This window comes from Heterostelium album (genome assembly GCF_000004825.1).
Source record: "Heterostelium album PN500 unplaced genomic scaffold PPL_contig1, whole genome shotgun sequence".
Lineage (NCBI taxonomy): Eukaryota > Evosea > Eumycetozoa > Acytosteliales > Acytosteliaceae > Heterostelium > Heterostelium album.
The window spans coordinates 252137-270761 of record NW_008805078.1 but is presented as its reverse complement, the minus strand read 5'-3'; the positions used below and the strand labels follow the sequence as shown (position 1 = coordinate 270761).

The 18625-nt window shown below is 35.5% G+C and overlaps 6 protein-coding genes across 6 annotated transcripts; 5 read left to right on the top strand and 1 right to left on the bottom strand.

Annotated features, from left to right (window-relative positions):
• Positions 1-100: 100 nt before the first annotated feature.
• PPL_00944 (uncharacterized protein) lies at positions 101-2567 on the top strand (the record flags this gene model as incomplete). The annotated part of the gene is made up of 3 exons (XM_020571962.1): positions 101-148; positions 282-592; positions 1046-2567. 3 exons carry the CDS (start codon positions 101-103, stop codon positions 2565-2567), a joined length of 1881 nt encoding a protein of 626 aa, XP_020437820.1.
• Positions 2568-3207: 640 nt separating this feature from the next.
• PPL_00943 (uncharacterized protein) lies at positions 3208-4153 on the top strand (the record flags this gene model as incomplete). The annotated part of the gene is made up of 2 exons (XM_020571961.1): positions 3208-3627; positions 3680-4153. 2 exons carry the CDS (start codon positions 3208-3210, stop codon positions 4151-4153), a joined length of 894 nt encoding a protein of 297 aa, XP_020437819.1.
• Positions 4154-4323: 170 nt separating this feature from the next.
• PPL_00942 (uncharacterized protein) lies at positions 4324-5513 on the top strand (the record flags this gene model as incomplete). Its single annotated transcript, XM_020571960.1, has 3 exons — positions 4324-4508; positions 4583-5041; positions 5111-5513. The coding sequence occupies 3 exons, from the start codon at positions 4324-4326 to the stop codon at positions 5511-5513; spliced, it is 1047 nt and encodes a 348-aa protein (XP_020437818.1).
• Positions 5514-5745: 232 nt separating this feature from the next.
• On the top strand, positions 5746-7452 carry PPL_00941 (uncharacterized protein; the record flags this gene model as incomplete). Its single annotated transcript, XM_020571959.1, has 1 exon — positions 5746-7452. One exon carries the CDS (start codon positions 5746-5748, stop codon positions 7450-7452), a length of 1707 nt encoding a protein of 568 aa, XP_020437817.1.
• Positions 7453-8129: 677 nt separating this feature from the next.
• PPL_00940 (uncharacterized protein) lies at positions 8130-9704 on the bottom strand (the record flags this gene model as incomplete). The annotated part of the gene is made up of 4 exons (XM_020571958.1): positions 8130-8267; positions 8425-8527; positions 8733-8837; positions 9658-9704. The coding sequence occupies 4 exons, from the start codon at positions 9702-9704 to the stop codon at positions 8130-8132; spliced, it is 393 nt and encodes a 130-aa protein (XP_020437816.1).
• A 509-nt stretch (positions 9705-10213) lies between these two features.
• Positions 10214-18419, top strand: PPL_00939 (uncharacterized protein; the record flags this gene model as incomplete). The annotated part of the gene is made up of 8 exons (XM_020571957.1): positions 10214-10378; positions 10475-10653; positions 10970-11348; positions 11447-11689; positions 11759-12388; positions 12671-13921; positions 14007-16076; positions 16404-18419. The coding sequence occupies 8 exons, from the start codon at positions 10214-10216 to the stop codon at positions 18417-18419; spliced, it is 6933 nt and encodes a 2310-aa protein (XP_020437815.1).
• Positions 18420-18625: the final 206 nt, after the last annotated feature.

Sequence of the window (18625 nt, the reverse complement as noted above, 5' to 3'; positions counted from 1 at the left end):
TAAAAAAGAGGATTAAAATTTTTTCGATTATCAAAAAAATCAATTAATCTTAATTAATTAATTAATTAGTTATATTATATTTTTTAATACTAATAGAGAAATGGCAAGACAAAAACAAGGAGAAGAAAGTATTGCACAAAGTTATAAAGTAATTATTGCTACTAATTGTGATTGTAACCTTTTTTTTTTGAGGTTTTTAGATGTTTGATTTTTATTTAAAGTTTAAGTACTTACTTATATAATTATTATTGTTATTGTTATTGTTGATATTTTATAATTAGATTCTATTTTTGGGACTACCATTGATTGCTGCAGGAACAGGTAGTTCTCTATCATTGTTAAAGATGTATATCATTCCACATTTATTCAATGTTTCTATACTAAAAGGATCAGTGGGACTTGTAGGACTCATGGCAGTTGGAACGCTTGTAGGAAAACGCAATGGAGTTGGAGAACAAACCTTTGGTATATCATTAGGTCTGATTCCTGTTGCCGTTGGATATATTTTGGGTTCAATGATTGGATCTAATCATCTTGGATATGTGGCTGGACTTAGTGCACTCTTTTTATTGGGTGGTGCTTCAACATTTTTGTAAATAAATTTAAATATAAATATATGTATCTTTAACTTTTTAAATTACATAAATAAACTTGATTAAATATTATTTGGTTTTTATTTTTCCAATAAAAATCATGGAATATAATTGGACAACAAAACAAAACTGGCTCCCAACAACTTTCGCCTTCGCATTTATTTTACAAAAAAAGTAAAAATTAAAAATTAGTGGGGTTAATGTGATCAGAGTGGTTTTTTTTTATTTTATTCGATTTATGGTTACAAGCAAGAGCCTGTTTTGTTTTGTAATAATTTCTAGTTTTTTTTTCAAATCATTTTTTTATTTATTACATGTATTTTATTTTACAACAAACAAATGAATAAAGATTTATTTACAAGTGTTTTCAACAATATTATTATTGAAAGATTAGTATTTTATAAAGTTAAAGAGATAAATAGAATAAAACAACCATATAGTCATTATTATAGGTGGAAAACGATTGCAAAGACATCTCATTTGTTGATTGGCAATGGTTATTTCGATCTTTTGAAAGAGTTGCTCAGTGACGAGGGCGAAGGAATAGAAGAATTATTTGGTTACAATTGCACATCGTTGTGGGAAGATTTGAAGGCTGCCATCAAAGTTGGACGATTCGATATCTTTATATATCTATGTGAGAGATTCGACATCAATCAGAGAATAGAAAAGCAAGAAAGATTAGATTTAGCTGGAATGTTTAGAGTTGTAATTAAATACAATCGAATGGAGATGATCAAATATTTGGTTGAGCATGTCAACTTTGAATGGAACTACTACGATGGATTTATGAACTCCCCACTTTCAAATTGTTTGGAAATGGTTCAGTATCTATGGAATCTATTTGAACAATGGCAACCGGAAGAGTATTACAGTGCTAGCAATGTCTTTAATCTGGCAGCAAAGGTTGGAAGCATAGAAATTATTAACTGGCTTATAGAAAATCACCCAGAATACAGAGATGATAATGAAATGTTTATGTATGCGACTGAATCCAATCAAATGGAGGTGGTACGATATCTCTTGAAATTGGATAGTCCAAGAGACCGCGATTGTTTGCTTAATAATACCTATAAAAATTGTATTGATAAAGCAGCCAGGAATAACAATTTGGTAATGATGAAATTGTTTCATCAAAACAACTTTCCAGATGCCTCAGATGACTCTGTTAAATCCTCATTTGAAAACAACAATTTTGAAATGCTGATATGGTTAGTCGACACTTTTATTCAAGTGGACCTTCCACAGGATGGAATTGAAGCGGCAACTCAAAGAAACAATCTTGAAATGGTTAAATGGTTGACTGAACATACAACTTTGCGACCAAAGAACGCCTTTGAAATAGCTGCGGAAATGAACCATTTCGAAATTCTGAAATACCTTCACTCGAGTCGAACGGAATCATGTTCAACTAATGCCATGGATAAGGCAGCATCTCAAGGCCACATCGATATCGTGAAGTGGTTCCATGAGAATCGCACAGAAGGTTGTTCTGAGGATGCAATTGACAGTGCTGCTTACTCAGGATATTTAAATGTGATTCAGTTTCTTCATGAAAATCGAACTGAAGGATGTTCATTTCGTGCGTTGGACAATGCTATAGCCAGAGGTCGTCTTGATATTGTTAAATGGCTTTCAGAGAATAGAACTGAAGCGTGTAGTGCGGAATCAATCGATGACGCACTGGAAAGCGAATATATTGACGTTGTTGGTTATTTGCTTTGCAATCGTTCAGAGTTTTCAAAGGACTTCTACAAGATTACAGACCAAATCATCACTAGACTAATCGAACACGACAAATTTGAAGAGATCGATTGGATTCTGAATAATCATGATTTCAAATTCTACAAGTTGATAAAATATCAAACAATTCTCGAAGATAAACATCCAAAATCAATCAAAACACTGGAGATTATCAATCGTCACATTGAAATTCAACAAAAAGAAAGAGAAGATATAAAGAGAAAGAAGTGAAAGAGTAGATGGCAATCACATCAATGGAGATAATAAACAATCAAAACATCAAAAGAAAGAGAAGATCTAAAGAAGTGAAGGAGAAGATCATAGACATCTATGTAAATACTAAACAATAGAATAAATATTATTCAATAAACAAATATATAAAACAATAAATTAGAGTTTATTAAAATCTTCAAGCAAGCAACTTATAATATAATCTACATTTTATTTATGAAAAAGTTACTAAATTTTTTTTTGTATTTTGTTTTTTTGTATTTTGATCTCAACACACCTTTTGCTCTTTTTTGGCATTTTTGAAAAATATATTTTGTATGAGGGGGTAACCCCCCTGTACTTCGGATTGTATTTTTATAGACAACAATATTGAATATTGAGTTTAAATCAAATTGAAAATCATTTTTTATTTCACAGATTTAATTGAAATATTATTTATTGATGACTACTACAAGTAAAGAAGCATTAGAAAGAAAAAACAACAACAAAAACGAAACCAACAGGAAAAAAACACAACTCTTCAAAGAATGGAACAGTACACAACCAATATTAACAGATCAATCAATAGAATTAGAAGAGATTGAGTCAATTAATATTGATTCAAAGGGAATACACAAAACTCAGTGAATACAATCCAAAGATGCTTGGACTCGCTCGACACATTAAACTTGAAAATGATGAATTCATATCAATTGCCAGAGAATGTATTGGATTTATCAAAAATGCTGGAGAGAGAGATATACTTGATCAGTACAGAAGAAGATATTCAATCTTGCAATCAAAAAGAGTCAAAAATACAATTAATAGAGATCATATCGAACAAGAGGGAAGAGAGATTGAAAGAGAGAGAAGAGAGATTAATAGAGAGGAAGAGTATATCAGAAGAGAGATTGAAAGAGAAGAAAGAGAGATTGAATCAATTGAAAGAGAGCAAGAGCTTATCAGAAGAGAGATTGAAAGAGAAGAAAGAGAGATTAAATCAATTGAAAGAGAGGAAGAGTTTATCAGAAGAGAGTTTGAAAGAGAAGATAGAGAGATTAAATCAATTGAAGGTGAAGAAGTATCTATTAGACAAGAGAGAGAGTCAATTAGTCGAGAAAATAAGCAAACAGAAAACGAAAGAGTTGACATCAGAAAAAGAAGAGGAGAGCTTGAAAAGAGAAGAGAAGAAATTCAAAGAGATAGAACAGAAACAAACCAACCAAACAACAGATACAAACAACAATCTTTTAATGACGCTGGAGAGTTATGCATCTACAACTTCAAAGAAAAGAAAGATGACTTCGTCAACCTCATTGTTAGGAGTGTTATCTCAATTCAAAATAGAAATGACCAATGTCTGGAGTTATTTGGAAAAGGATTGCAAGAATGTAAAGGAGTCATTGAGAGCATCATTATCAAACTTGGAAATCTTTCTTCAACCTGTTAAAGCAATTATCAATGGGAATAAATCAGAGGTAGACAAGGATCGACTAAAGTCAAGTCATAATATACACATTTTTTACAATCTCTTCCACACAACAACCCTTATCGGAGATCTATCGAGTATTGGTGTATCAACAACATCAGAGGTTTCAATAATTTAAATATCATAAATAGAAAAAACATTATGGATATTTTTAATGTTTCATCTACCACCACATATAGATTAAATGATATATATACCAACACTAATAATGTACACTTGGTTTTGTATACACCAAATACAAAAAAAGATAGAATTAATGCTAGTGTACTGGATATATGGTATGATATAATGGATGACATACTACCATTCCTTAGTGGTCAACCATTTAGATTACAATCGATTACAAATGAAGAGTTTTATCGAAGAGTACAGAGTAGATGCAGAGCGTATGGTGTTTTGGTACCATCTGAATCTTACATGTACAAGCATTTTTTGAGAAAAGAATATATTCACCACACCAAATATGATGTAGTGTAAGTTTCATTATTGTATCATGATTACCTTTATTCAAATACTAACCAACAAAATATATATAAACAACCATTAGATGCAAAGATTGTGAAGAATTAAAGAAACTAGAGGCATTGCAAGCACGTAGAGTTGATCCATATCCAGCAAACTCAACCAAAGGTCTGAAAATTGCAAAACTAAAGTTGCATCAATTTATTGCTCACAAACAAAGAGAGATATATGGACAACAAAAGCAAGCTGTAATCAATGATCTAACTGGAGAAAGTGCTGTTATTCTTATGGATTTCTCACAAATCCAACACCAACAATCTTTACGTCAAGCATTAATTATAAGTGTTTATTGCGTTCAAGAAAATGCAGTATACTTTACATATCACACATACCTAGCACCAACAACGACCACAAAGAATGATTGCGCGTTTGTAATTGGTTGTCTTCTAAAATTCTTAACAAATGAACCAGTATTTAAGACAATCAAAAAGTTAAATATTTGGACCGATGGATGTACAAAGCATTTTAAAATGACAACTAACATGTATTTGTGGTTGTTCATTAGCAGCATATTTCATGGGAAAATGACAATATATTACAATTTTTTTGCCAGTTATCATGGATGTAATTCTTGTGACGCAGCTGCATCCCAAATTAAGCAAAAGATTAATGTATTACAAAGAGATACTGGCATCCCTTTGTATACTGTGCAACAAGTTCGAGATGTAATCAATACAATGGCTAACCATAGAGCTCAGATAGCTCATATCACCACCAAACCCTCAGCACCTCCCACAATGACAAATATTACAAAAAATCATAGATATATATTCAATGTTGAGAATAACACAATCTCAGCATATCAACATAGTGGTGAAGTAGGCAATCCAGTTGTGTATAATGCTAATATTGAGGTCATAGCCAATGTTGTGAATGCTGACCCATATTTAACTGACGATTTGGAATATCTATTGGAGGATTTTGCACGATTAGATCAAAATAATAATGTACAATAAAATTATATTTTTTTTAAAAAAATCAAAGATGGGTGTCTTTGAGATAATTACACTTTTATTATTTGTTTAATTTATAAATCTATACCCCTTTAATATGGTAATAGCCACCTTTTTTTGGTTTTTTATTTTTTTAGAGAGGGTGGGTGGGGTTAAAAAGTTCCACCTTTGGCCAAAATTTCTCTCATGTAATAAAGATTTGTCCATTTATTACATGTATTTTATCAACAAACAAATGAATAAAGATTTATTTACAAGTGTTTTCAACAATATTATTATTGAAAGATTAGTATTTTATAAAGTTAAAGAGATAAATAGAATAAAACAACCATATAGTCATTATTATAGGTGGAAAACGATTGCAAAGACATCTCATTTGTTGATTGGCAATGGTTATTTCGATCTTTTGAAAGAGTTGCTCAGTGACGAGGGCGAAGGAATAGAAGATTTATTTGGTTACGATTGCACATCGTTGTGGGAAGATTTGAAGGCTGCCATCAAAGTTGGACGATTCGATATCTTTAAATATCTATGTGAGAGATTCGACATCAATCAGAGAATAGAAAAGCAAGAAAGATTAGGTTTAGGTAGAATGTTTAAAGATGTAATTAAATACAATCGAATGGAGATGATCAAATATTTGGTTGAGCATGTCAGCTTTGAATGGAACTACTACGATGGATTTATGAACTCCCCACTTTCAAATTGTTTGGAAATGGTTCAGTATCTATGGAATCTATTTGAACAATGGCGACAGGAAGAGTATTACAGTGCTAGCAATGTCTTTAATCTGGCAGCAAAGGTTGGAAGCATAGAAATTATTAACTGGCTTTTAGAAAATCACCCAGAATACAGAGATGATAATGAAATGTTTATGTATGCGACTGAATCCAATCAAATGGAGGTGGTACGATATCTCTTGAAATTGGATAGTCCAAGAGACCGCGATTGTTTGTTTAAAAATACCTATGAAAATTGTATTGATAAAGCAGCCAGGAATAACAATCTGGCAATGATGAAATTGTTTCATCAAAACAACTTTCCAGATGCCTCGGATAACTCTGTTATATACTCATTTAAAAACAACAATTTGGAAATGCTAATATGGTTAGTTGACACTTTTATTCAAGTGGACCTTCCACAGGATGGAATCGAAGCGGCAACTGAAAGAAACAATCTTGAAATGGTTAAATGGTTGACTGAACATACAACTTTGCGACCAAAGAACGCCTTTGAAATAGCTGCGCAAATGAACCATTTCGAAATTCTGAAATACCTTCACTCAAGTCGAACGGAATCATGTTCAACTGATGCCATGGATATGGCGGCATCTCAAGGCCACATCCATATAGTGAAGTGGCTCCATGAGAATCGCACAGAAGGTTGTTCCGAGGATGCAATTGACAGTGCTGCTTACTCAGGAAATTTAAATGTGATTCAGTTTCTTCATGAAAATCGAACTGAAGGATGTTCATTTCGTGCGTTGGACAATGCTATAGCCAGAGGTCGTCTAGATATTATTAAATGGCTTTCAGAGAATAGAACTGAAGCGTGTAGTGTTGATTCAATCTATGACGCACTGGAAAGCGAATATATTGAAATTGTTGGTTGGCTACTTTGTAATCGTTCAGAGTTTTCAAAGGACTTCTACAAGATTTCAGACCAAATCATCACTAGACTGATCGAATACGACAAATTTGAAGAGATCGATTGGATTCTGAATAATCATGATTTCAAATTCTACAAGTTGATAAAATATCAAACAACTCTCGAAGATAAACATCCAAAATCAATTAAAACACTGGAGATTATCAATCGTCGCATTGAAATTCAACAAAAAGAAAGAGAAGATATAAAGAGAGAAAGAAGTGAAAGAGTAGATGGCAATGACTTCAATGGAGATAATAAACAATCAAAACATCAAAAGAAAGAGAAGATCTAAAGAAGTGAAAGAGAAGATCATAGACATCAATGTAAATAAACAATAGAATAAATATTATTCAATAAACAAATATATAAAACAATAAATTAGAGTTTATTAAAATCTTCAAGTAAGCAACTAATAATATATATAATTAAGATGAAAATGTAGTTTAAAATATCCAAGTGAAGAAAAAAAAAAAAAAAAATCTTTACATTTTATTTTAAGAATAATATTGTTGAAAACACTTGTAAAAATATCTTTATTCATTGTTGATAAAATAAATAAATAAAAAAAAAGATAAAAAGAATCGAAAATATTCTAATCATTTATTGAAAAAAAACATCGAATAAAATTAAAGAAAATCATTTATTGAAAAAAAGATCATAAGTTAACTTAAAACATTAGTCTTTGTTAAACTATATTACGATCAATATTTTCAAAAGTTAAAGAAATAAATAGAAGAAAACAACCTGGTGGTCATTTTAAGTGGAAATCGATAGTAAAGAGTTCTCATTTATTGATTGGCAATGGTAACTTTCAAAGGAACTACTTAGTTGAATGGCTTTACAGACTCCCACTTTCCGATTGTTTGGAATCAGTTAAAAATCAATGGAGTCTATTGGATCTATCGGAACCTGAAGAATACTATGCCACCAAGGTCTTTAATATTGCAGCAGAGGTTGGAAACATCATAATTATTGAATGGTTGATGGAAAACCACTCGGAGCACAGAGATAATAATGAAATGTATCGATGTGCTGCAAATTACAATCAAATGGAGGTGGTACGATATCTCTTGAAATTGGATAATCTAATCGATCGCCAGCGTTTGTCTAATGATTTTGGAAATTGTTTTGGTAAAGCAGCCAAGAACAACACCTACAAATGGAGGTGGTAGGTTGAAATGATGAAATTATTTCATCAAAACAACTTTCAATCCAATACTCTCTGAAAAAACAATAATATAGATATGTTGAAATGGCTAATTACCACTTTTATCAATGTTGAACTTCCAGAGGAGGCAATCGAAGAAGCAACTTCTTGACATGGTGAAATAGTTGACTGAACATAGAATCTTACCAACAAGGTATGGCTATTTGAAAATCGAACGGAAGGCTGTTCTTCTTATGCATTGGACAATGCAATAGAAAGCTTTCTGAGAATACAACTAAAGTTTGCAGCAAGGAATCAATCGATGACGCACTGGAAAACGATTGTATTGATGCTGTTGGTTGGGCGCTTTGCAATCGTACAGAGTTCACAAAGGACCGCTACAATATCAAAGATTATATCATTACCGGATTGATCGAACATGATAAGTTTGAGGAGATCGATTGGATTCTGGGTACTCGCCACTTCCATTTGCACAAATTGATAAAATATCAGACAATCCTCGAAGATTACTATCCGAAATCAATCAAAACACTGGGGGTTATCAATCAACAGATTGTAGCACATCAAAATGAAAGAGAATACCTAAAGAGAGAGAACAGAAAGAGAGAAAGAAGAGAAAGAAGAAAGAGAAAGAGATAATAACAATAACATCAATGGAGATAATAAACAATCTAAACATCAAAAGAAATATAAATAAATAAATAAATAAAGTTGGTTTTTGTTTTTTTTTTGGAACATTAAATAATATATTTAACAAAAACTAATCAATCACAAAAGATGTGATTAAAAAATAAAACTAAAAATTGATCAAAACTTTTTTTCACAAAAGGATTTTTTTGCAAAAACAACAAAATTATTTTTTTGTCAAATTTTCAAATAAATTTGATTTTTATTGCAAAATTAATGGTTATATGATGGACTTAATTTTTGGTGCAAAAAATAAAAAATATATTTTCACTTTTTAATTAATTTATTTTATTTTATTTTTTTATTATAATAATTTGGAGTTACTGTTTTGTTTTGTTTTGTTTAAATAAGTCTAATCCAATTGGAACAACAAAACTTAATAAACAGTATTTAGTAATTCCAATTTCTATTGCAAACAAAAACAAACTATAATATATTTTTAGTTTTGTTTAATTTTGTTTTGTTTGTTTTTGGTAACAACTTCAAACAATAACAACATCCATATATATATATTCAATATCAGTTTTATATAAACACACAACACACACATAACACACACACACAATTAGCACAATTAGTCATTAAACTCACAACCCCACCCTAGACTCACATGTTTGAAGTCAATTCAGAAAAGAGAGACACACACCATCAGCAGCAACAACATCATCATCATCACCAAAATATTTCATTTTCTAGATAGATCATCATTCACTCACTAGTTTCATTCATATTTACTACGACAGGTATTATAATCAACAAAACAAAACAAAACACAATAACACAAGTTTACTTCACTTATTGATCTAAACAGCACCTTTCTCACACACACTAAACACCAGTCATTATAATTCCTTTTCTTTTTTCTTTTTTTAATTTCATCATATATAAATAATAACAACAACAACAATATATTAATTAATATAATCTATTTATCTAAATTTAATTACCGTCTTTCTATCAATCAATTCTATCAAAATTCAATCATAATAATACAAGTTAATAAGTAAAGTCAGTCTGACATTCAACCAAACATATCAAACATATCAACAAAACAAATCTAATAAACAAATTATATTCAAATCATTCATTTAATTTAGAATATTAGAAATTAATCATTTTTCATGTTGTAATTTATAAAATAATAAGTAGTAGTAATAATAATATATATAGTATAGTAATAATAAAAAGTAATATAAAGATGGCGACAGTTTCAAATAGTTCTCTTAGAACAAGAGCAAGCAGTAATAGTAGTGGCGGAAGTGATTCAGATCAGAAAGCTGTACTTCCCGCAGATCATATTATGTTTCGTCTATTAGGTGATTTCAAAGAACATACAAAAGTTAAAATAGATATCTTTGTTAGAGTAATGTATCAAATAAAATCAAATCAACTCAAATCAATAAATAGATCAATCATTATTGACACATCACTCTAATATAAATACAATATAATAATGCAGGATGATAAAATAAAGATTGAAGACTTTTTCGAAGGATCAGATTCAAAGACATTCAACAATGTTTTAGAAGGTTTGACAGAGGTATCGAAATACTATTTGAATTTGATTGCCGGTGCATTATTACAGTGGAGGTCATCACAGCATGTCATTCCTGCGAAAAGTATATCAAAGCCAAAATTGTATGTATAATTATTATCATCATTCCCTCATCACCACCACTACCACCCAGCCAACAAAGCAGTCAGTAACCCCCATTATAATGTCAGGTGTCAGATATTATTGTTTTTTTTTTATTTTTTTATTTTTCGGAATTGCAACTAAACTCGATTTTCATTTGCACTTGCATTCGCATTGATTTGCATTGGAAAGTAATGAAATGTTTAGAACTTTTGCCAGAAATATGAAAATGAAATGAAAAAGATGTGGAAAGATGTGGAAAAGAATGTAATATTCTAATATAATTTATTTTTTTATAAATAATTATTATTATTATAGAGATGGTACCGATACGAAAAAAGATATTACACCGATTGTAGATGAACGTTATAAATTGATTGTAGATTATATATTTTGTATTTCGCTGTTGACGATTTTGAATTCGTTGACCAAAGACAATTTGAATGATACGATTGGAACGCAGATCGAATCGATATGTTACGACCACTTCAAGTTGGAGCGTAGAATGACATCATCGTCGACTTCGCAATCGACTATTCCAGACTTGTGTGCATCGATCTTGGGTCAACTCTCCAAGTACCGCTTACGATCGGTATCGACTCGTTTCTTTAAGGAATTTCAAATCTGTCTCTCATCAAACACACTCAAATCAAAGACATTTCCAATTTTACAGGGTATTAGATTTTTAAAAGTTAGAGTAAGTTTATGATAAGAATTTGAATAGAATTTCTTTTCTCTATATATTTTTATACTTTACTTATTCAATTTTATTATTATTATTATTATTATTTCTAGATATCATCAACAACTAAACTAAAACAATCACAAGAATTTATAAATTCATTTTTGGATCTATTTAAGAATAACAAGATTAAAGGAGATCTCAGGAGAGCGATATCCGAAATTTTAGCAAGTATATTGCGTCCTTTGACAGAAGAGAAATTTAAACCAGATGTTGTATATACCGAGTGGATTGGAAGTATAAAGGAACTATTTGATTATATATCAAAGAAAACAAAGAAAACCAAAGATATTGTTGTAAGTTTATTTATCATTTGAATTAGTAATTTAACTTGTTATTAATTATATTGTATATTTTAATTATAGACATCATATCCATTATTATCAATTTTATTATGTTGTTCAGAGAAAGAAGTATTTTTAAAGAGTTTCTGGGGTTTGATGGATAATTTCATAAAGATAAAGGATAAGGCAATTCGTCCTTATGCTTTGGAATCCAGTCAGTATCTGCTGGAATGTTATCTTACAAAGTATAGCGAGCAGCCTGAGGAGGTGGCCGAACGACTGCATCAGTTTGTTTCACATATATTCCCAGTTGGACACACCAAGAAGCTAACGGTGAGTGCATCCGACTCGCTCAACAGTTTTATCGATATCATTTGTGTCATTGCCAGTAGTCGGCTTGACTTTTCCTTTGAGAAAATCATATTCGACTTGCTGAGAGGCGGCGATCCCAAGGATACACTCGGTTACATTTCGAATCCCGAACGAATGATTATTGGACTGCGTGCAGTGCTGCTCATCGACCAGGCAGGCACCAATCCTCTCACTCCGAAACTACTGCAGTCGTTTAGCAATAGTCCGGGTGGCAGTCCCGCAACCAGTCCGATTCCCGACCCCGTCGTTTCGTCCAACAAGGTTCGCGCCGTTCGTCGCCAGCGCTACGGCACGCTAAACATGAAGAAACAATCGACTGCATCACTCATTGAACCCTATGTAAAGACACTCTCTATTTTCCTCTCTCAGATCCTTGTGGCGTTGGACGGATCGTTTGGAATGCTCCTGACTTCCACCCAGACAAAGCCTCTCAATGAGTTGCTGGAAAAGCTGCGTCCACCCGGACCGTCTTGTTTGGAGTTGTTAAAGATCGCAATCACTACCATCCCTATTGCATTTCCATCGCGTCTCACTGTCTCAGAGTTGGTGTTGATGCTTTCAAAGTATTTGATTCATCTGGACAAGGGTGTCTGTGAGAAGTCGTCGATCGTCCTAACACAGTTGATGTCGACGCGACCCGACTTGCGTCCATACATCATTGGTGGATTGGGTAAATTTGCATTGTCACTCTCCGATCGTCAGTCCAATCTCATTCATATCGTTTTGCTGAAGATGGCAGAGCTTATGGAACTATGGGCAAAGTCAAAGACAATGAAATTCCAAGTGGCCACAGACGACAACGATGACCTGTTGAAATTCAAAACGGACGGACCAGACTACGCTCCCGAAGTGGCATTTGTAGAGTCGGTTGCACTCGTATTCCTCTGCAGTTCAAATGGCAGAGTTAGACGTATCTCCTTTAGTATTCTCGATACGATTAGAACGGTACACGACGCTTTCATCAATGCGCAGCAACAGCATCATCCCGACTTGGTCGGCGAGTTGACACCGCACATCAAAGACATCATCGATGAGAATGGCAATGAAGTTCTCTATCGGCATGCACAGAACTTGACCAGTCATTTCGAGAATAAATACAAGAAGCAAAAGTCGACACAGGATTTCGAGAGACTGGCAGAGTCCGAGTCGAAAGAAGATCAGCTACTCTGGAGCTCTTGTCTCTCGGATATTGTGAGAGCGGCATCGGAGTTGTGTCCACATTCCGTCAACAAGTCGACAGAGTTGATTCTCCAGAGAATCAGACCGATCCAGCCCGAGGAGAATCCAAAGACACAGTCGACAGCGGAAGCCGACGCCTTGTCTATCTGGTGGCGTAACTACATCATTTTCGCGTGCGCCACCATCCAGGTCACCGACAACCAAGCCATCGATATCAAAAAGAAGACAACAGACATTCCCGATTCCGCACCGACATCGGCCCGTGAACTATTCAACCTGATCATCCCCTATTTGAAATCGACCGACAAGTTCTTTGTCGAGTCAACGCTGATGGCGATGGAAAAGACACATCCCAGAGTGTTGGAGGTGTTGTTTGATTTGATGAGACCGTTCGAACACGAGTTGAACATCACCAAGAAAACAAAGAAGAAGACCGATGGATTGAGATCGGTCATCGGAATACGAAGACACTGTCTCGAGTCACTGAAACCTGGCGAACTCGTCAGAAGAGAAGTCCTGAAACGTTCATACGTCGAATTCATACAGGAGGTATTGCAATTCCTAAATTCTCCAGAGGCATCAAGTAACGATTATATCTGGGATAATCTACACGACATTAGATTCAACTTTTGTGTTTTGATTCATCGTATTGTACAACAACTTTATTTTGGTGCCAAAGAATTTTTAGACAAGGTAAGAAAGAATCAACCATTATTTAATATTGATAAGTTTAGTGGTTTTAAATATTAATATCTCTTTATACTACAACTCAACTTAGAATTTGAGAAAAGATTTATTTAGAGTATTTAGTAAATGGAGTGAAAGTGAAGAAGTACTTAGGGAGGAAGCAGTCTCAAGGAGACTGAGTGTATTTTTACAACAGGAGGAAAAGGAAGTTACCAAACGAAAGGAATATGAAATGAGAATATTCGAACATGCTTCACAACTTAGTAATGTTGCTTCACATGCAGTTTCTGTTATCTTGTTGGGACCACCGTTTGTCGAGAACTTCAAGGATCCAAGTGGTGTCATTTTCCAGTGGATCAACAGCATGTTTGTCTCCAAGATGAAAACAAAGATTCGATCGGTCACTCGTCTGGCGCTGCAAAACTTTTTGAAATGCAATCTCTCACATCCCGAATTAATCTATCATTGTGTCAATCAATGTTATTCTCTGACAACCACCGTCGCCAACGGTTATTTCCTAACTCTGGTGGAACTCTGCCAAGATTCAGTATTGAAATTCGGATGTTCTGAATCGATTCTAACGAATCTTGTCATATTTAATTCCGGTACTTTCACGTCGGTCGTTAGACAACAGGCGTTGCAGCTGTTGTACTTTATCAAGGCTGCCTCGACTATCGACCATTACAGCGATGGATACTACCCGTCGGCAGTGGGATCGGAGCTGACCGACACCTATCATACATCGCAGTGTAACCTCGCCAAAACACTGTCACTCGAGAATCCAGAGTTGTGCTACGAGTTCTTTATGGATGTGGTGTACAGGCTTGAGGGTGGCGACGTCGTCAACCACAAGGATCAACACAACCAAATGTTGAACTATGTAGCGCCGTGGATCGAACAGATGAATCTGTTACACTTGGCATCGGTCAGTGCAGCCACTCTCGAAGTTGTACTACAAGGATTGGTATTGATAACGATGAAACACTATACGCTGCATCAACATCTCATCGAGCGAATCTGGAAGATCCTCGGTCTCAACCAAGACAACCTATCGATCATCATTGATTTCATATTGCGTGTTATGGAAAAGACAAGAAACCATGATCTCATCCCGGTTTTCAAGAGAATCTGTGTGTATCTAGGTCGTTCGTCACCACAGAAGCTGGTGGATTGCTTGGTCAGTGAGTTGTCATCGACTTCTGCTGCTCAAAACTTTACAGAGTATGGCGAAACAAAGACACTTGGCAAAGGTACGAAACTCACCAGCAGCAAATCATCGATTCCCTTGGCAGGCTCTGATATCTACAATGCGAGTATGTCGATTTCCGTTGCTTTCCATACGGCTACCGACCTCTCGGAACGTGCCACCAAGAACTATCCACTTACGAGATTCCAACTGCCTTTGATCTTCCTCTCGGAGGTCTCGTTTGAGGTCGGTGAGGAATTCAAGAGTCATCTACCATTATTGCTACAATTGATATTCTTGGGATTGTATTACAATCATCAACCGGTACATGAACATTGCCGTATGCTTCTACTGAATCTGATACGATCGCTCGTTATCAAGAAGTGTCAGTTGACTGGCAACACAGAGTCGTCGACCTACGAAGATGCCATTCAGCTCGTTGATTTCCTGTTGCCGTCGGTCTATCGATCCGATGAATCCTCTTCGACTTCCAACCTCAAGGAACTCACCACCAAGAAGGAGATTAGCAATCCAAAGTATGTTGTCATGTTGACCAAACGTGTCGTTACAGTTCTCTCTAGTGGATCGAATGACTTGAAGGAGTTGTGGGGTGCACACGCACTCAATTGGGCGACCAACAGTCAGAATATTCGTTTGGCATTGCGATCCTATCAGATTCTCCGTGGATTGGAACCAACTACCACCATTGATTCGCTGACGGATGTCATGCAAAGTCTTGGAAAGAATCTCGCCAATATCACCAACGACAATGTCGTGCTGATCAGCGAGATACAAGAGACACTCTTGATCATGGTGCGTTGTATTCATCCATCAAAGTTGATCCTATTCCCCCAGTTGTTCTGGGGAACTCTTGCATTGCTACACACCGATTTTGAACTGCATTTCAACAATGCAATCAAGATGCTTTCAGTGCTGTTGGAAACCGTCAACTTCCAAGATCGTGCCGTTCAGAATGTATTTTTGGCATCGATACCAAAGGAGTGGGATTTCTTTAATGGCATACAACCGATGGTGATCAGGGGTATGTTGTCCAACTACACTACGCCACCGACTGTCGACTTCCTCAGTAAGATGACACTGCAGCCATGCGATGAGATATTCCATCCGGAATCGATTCGATTCCTTATCAATCTCGCTGCACTACTGCCATTCTTGTGCTCGAATATCGGAGAGACTCAAATAGATCATCTCTGTTATTTGACTGCGGAACGAATCTCTATTGTCTCTGACAATCACGGATTGACACGTCTATCACAAATCTTCCAGAACTACAATCAACAGACCTATCTCAAACAGCTGGATAACTTCCTCTCTGACCTGGCCGTTCCACTCTGTGAGATGGTAGCAAAACATCCAACCATTGTATTCTCTCTGCTCTTTAATATCTTGGAGTACGGACCACAGGAATACCGTTATCCAATATTGAAACTGTTGACTACTCTTGTCAAAGGTGGAGTCAATCCAGCCGAGACAAAGTCGAGTCGTGTCGCTGACTGGTATGATACTATCGCACTGTTTATCAACGACCACAAAACACCTAGCTATATCGTTGCACAATCGTTGCGTCTCGTCGAGATATCATCTGGAAACTCACCGACCAGTCTTCAACAAATTGATAATGCCAGCATGAAACCTTCGCGTCTCTCACAAGTTGGTCCAAAGAAATTCTCGAATAAAGTCGATCGTGGAACTCACCTAGCCAGTGTTTGTCTCTCGAAAGTACTGGATTCCTGCACGAGATCAACTACTTCACTCTCCAAGTCAATGTACACAACCACTCAGATCTTTGAAAAGTTCTTCTCGTCGACCGACGACATGGCACCACCTCCCAAACCATACGATATCAACGACGATAGCGATGAAGTCTCCTCATCAACTCAACACAATCCATCGTCGGATCTCGGTGACTTTGACAGCGATACGATCCACTCGGCCAACGACACCACCTTTGATGGAAACATCTCAGATTTCCATCATTTCCCTCACTTCCAAGGATTCAGCGATATTCTCGAGGGACTTGGTGATATGTCAATGATTGGTGACGTTTCCGCTGCAAGTGCACACCAAGTGGAATCGTCAACAGAAGATTCCTCACCAGAGTCATCTTTCTTGATTACCAACTCTAGCTCCAGTAGTTTCAACTCCTCGATTTCCAGTAATCATCCGTTGACTTCGCCAATCACCAAGACACACCCAGCGAGAACTACCTCTAGTCAAATACTTACACCAAGTTCACATCCCTCCATTGGAAATATCAGCAATTCTTCACCCGCAGTAATTAATGGCGGTGGAAGTTCAACTGCATCGACACCTTCATCGTCAACCTCTTCGTTCTCATCGACCAACACTGCTGCAAGCTCAAAGAAACCAGTTGGTAATCCAAACTCACCCACTCTTACAAGACATCAAATGCAATTCCAAACAAACTCGACACTCTCCACTCTCTCGTTTAACGTTACGGCCGCCAAGAGTTGGTGGAATTCCTGTTCGGAACAAATCGAATTCCAATCAGAGAAAGAGATTTTCGATGTCTTTGTTGCCGCCTCGCAACTTGTACAACAGATTTCCATTGAATATAAAACACTGTTTACTCAGTGTGTTCCTCTGATGTCATCGATTGCCTCTGAGGTATCGACATTCTCAGTGGAGATCTTTGAAAAGTCAGCATTCACCGTGCCTCAGCTGGAAATTCAGAAATCCAAAGAAATGTCAGAGAAATACAAACGAATGATCGATGCCAAACCATCGTTGGCCACTGCCTTTATGAATGCCCGTGAAAAGGCAATCGAACTATTCACTCAACACCTCAATATCTACACGGATTTGCGAACGATCACTAACAACACTCGTGCCAAACTCTTTGAGAATGGAATATCCAGTGAGGAACTACAAATTCAAATCGGAGAGACTCGTTTCTGTTCGGCAATGAGCAATCTCTATCAGCAACTGCTGAATGTTTGGAATGCCAATCTCTCATTGCAAGAGCTACTCAACGACTACACAACACAGGATCTTGGTATCAACAAGCAACGCGAAGAGATCAAAAAAGAACAAAACAAATGTAAAATTCTAACTGTATTATTTAAAGAAAAAGAATCGGATCTATTGGTACAGCTAAACAAGCAACAGCTACAGCAGATGGCACAACAGCACTCTCCAACTCACACACCAATCGCATCATCCCCTGTTTCATTGAGCTCCCCCTCACTACTGGACGAAACAAATCGTTTGGCTGGTCAGATTGAACAAAGAAAAAGAGCAGGAACAAGACCCGAATATATAGACAACAAGAATTAATTAATAAAAACTGGGTATTTTCCCCTCAAATTCTAAACACAAAGATTGATATCGACCTTCTGATTAGCGAAACCACTTTAAAATTTTCAATATATTGACTTTGAAAATTCTCTCATTATGACTTTCATCAACGTCATAATGAGAGAATTTCTACCCACCACACCCACTCAATATAGTTACTGGTGCAGTTTTATTTTAGTGCTAGA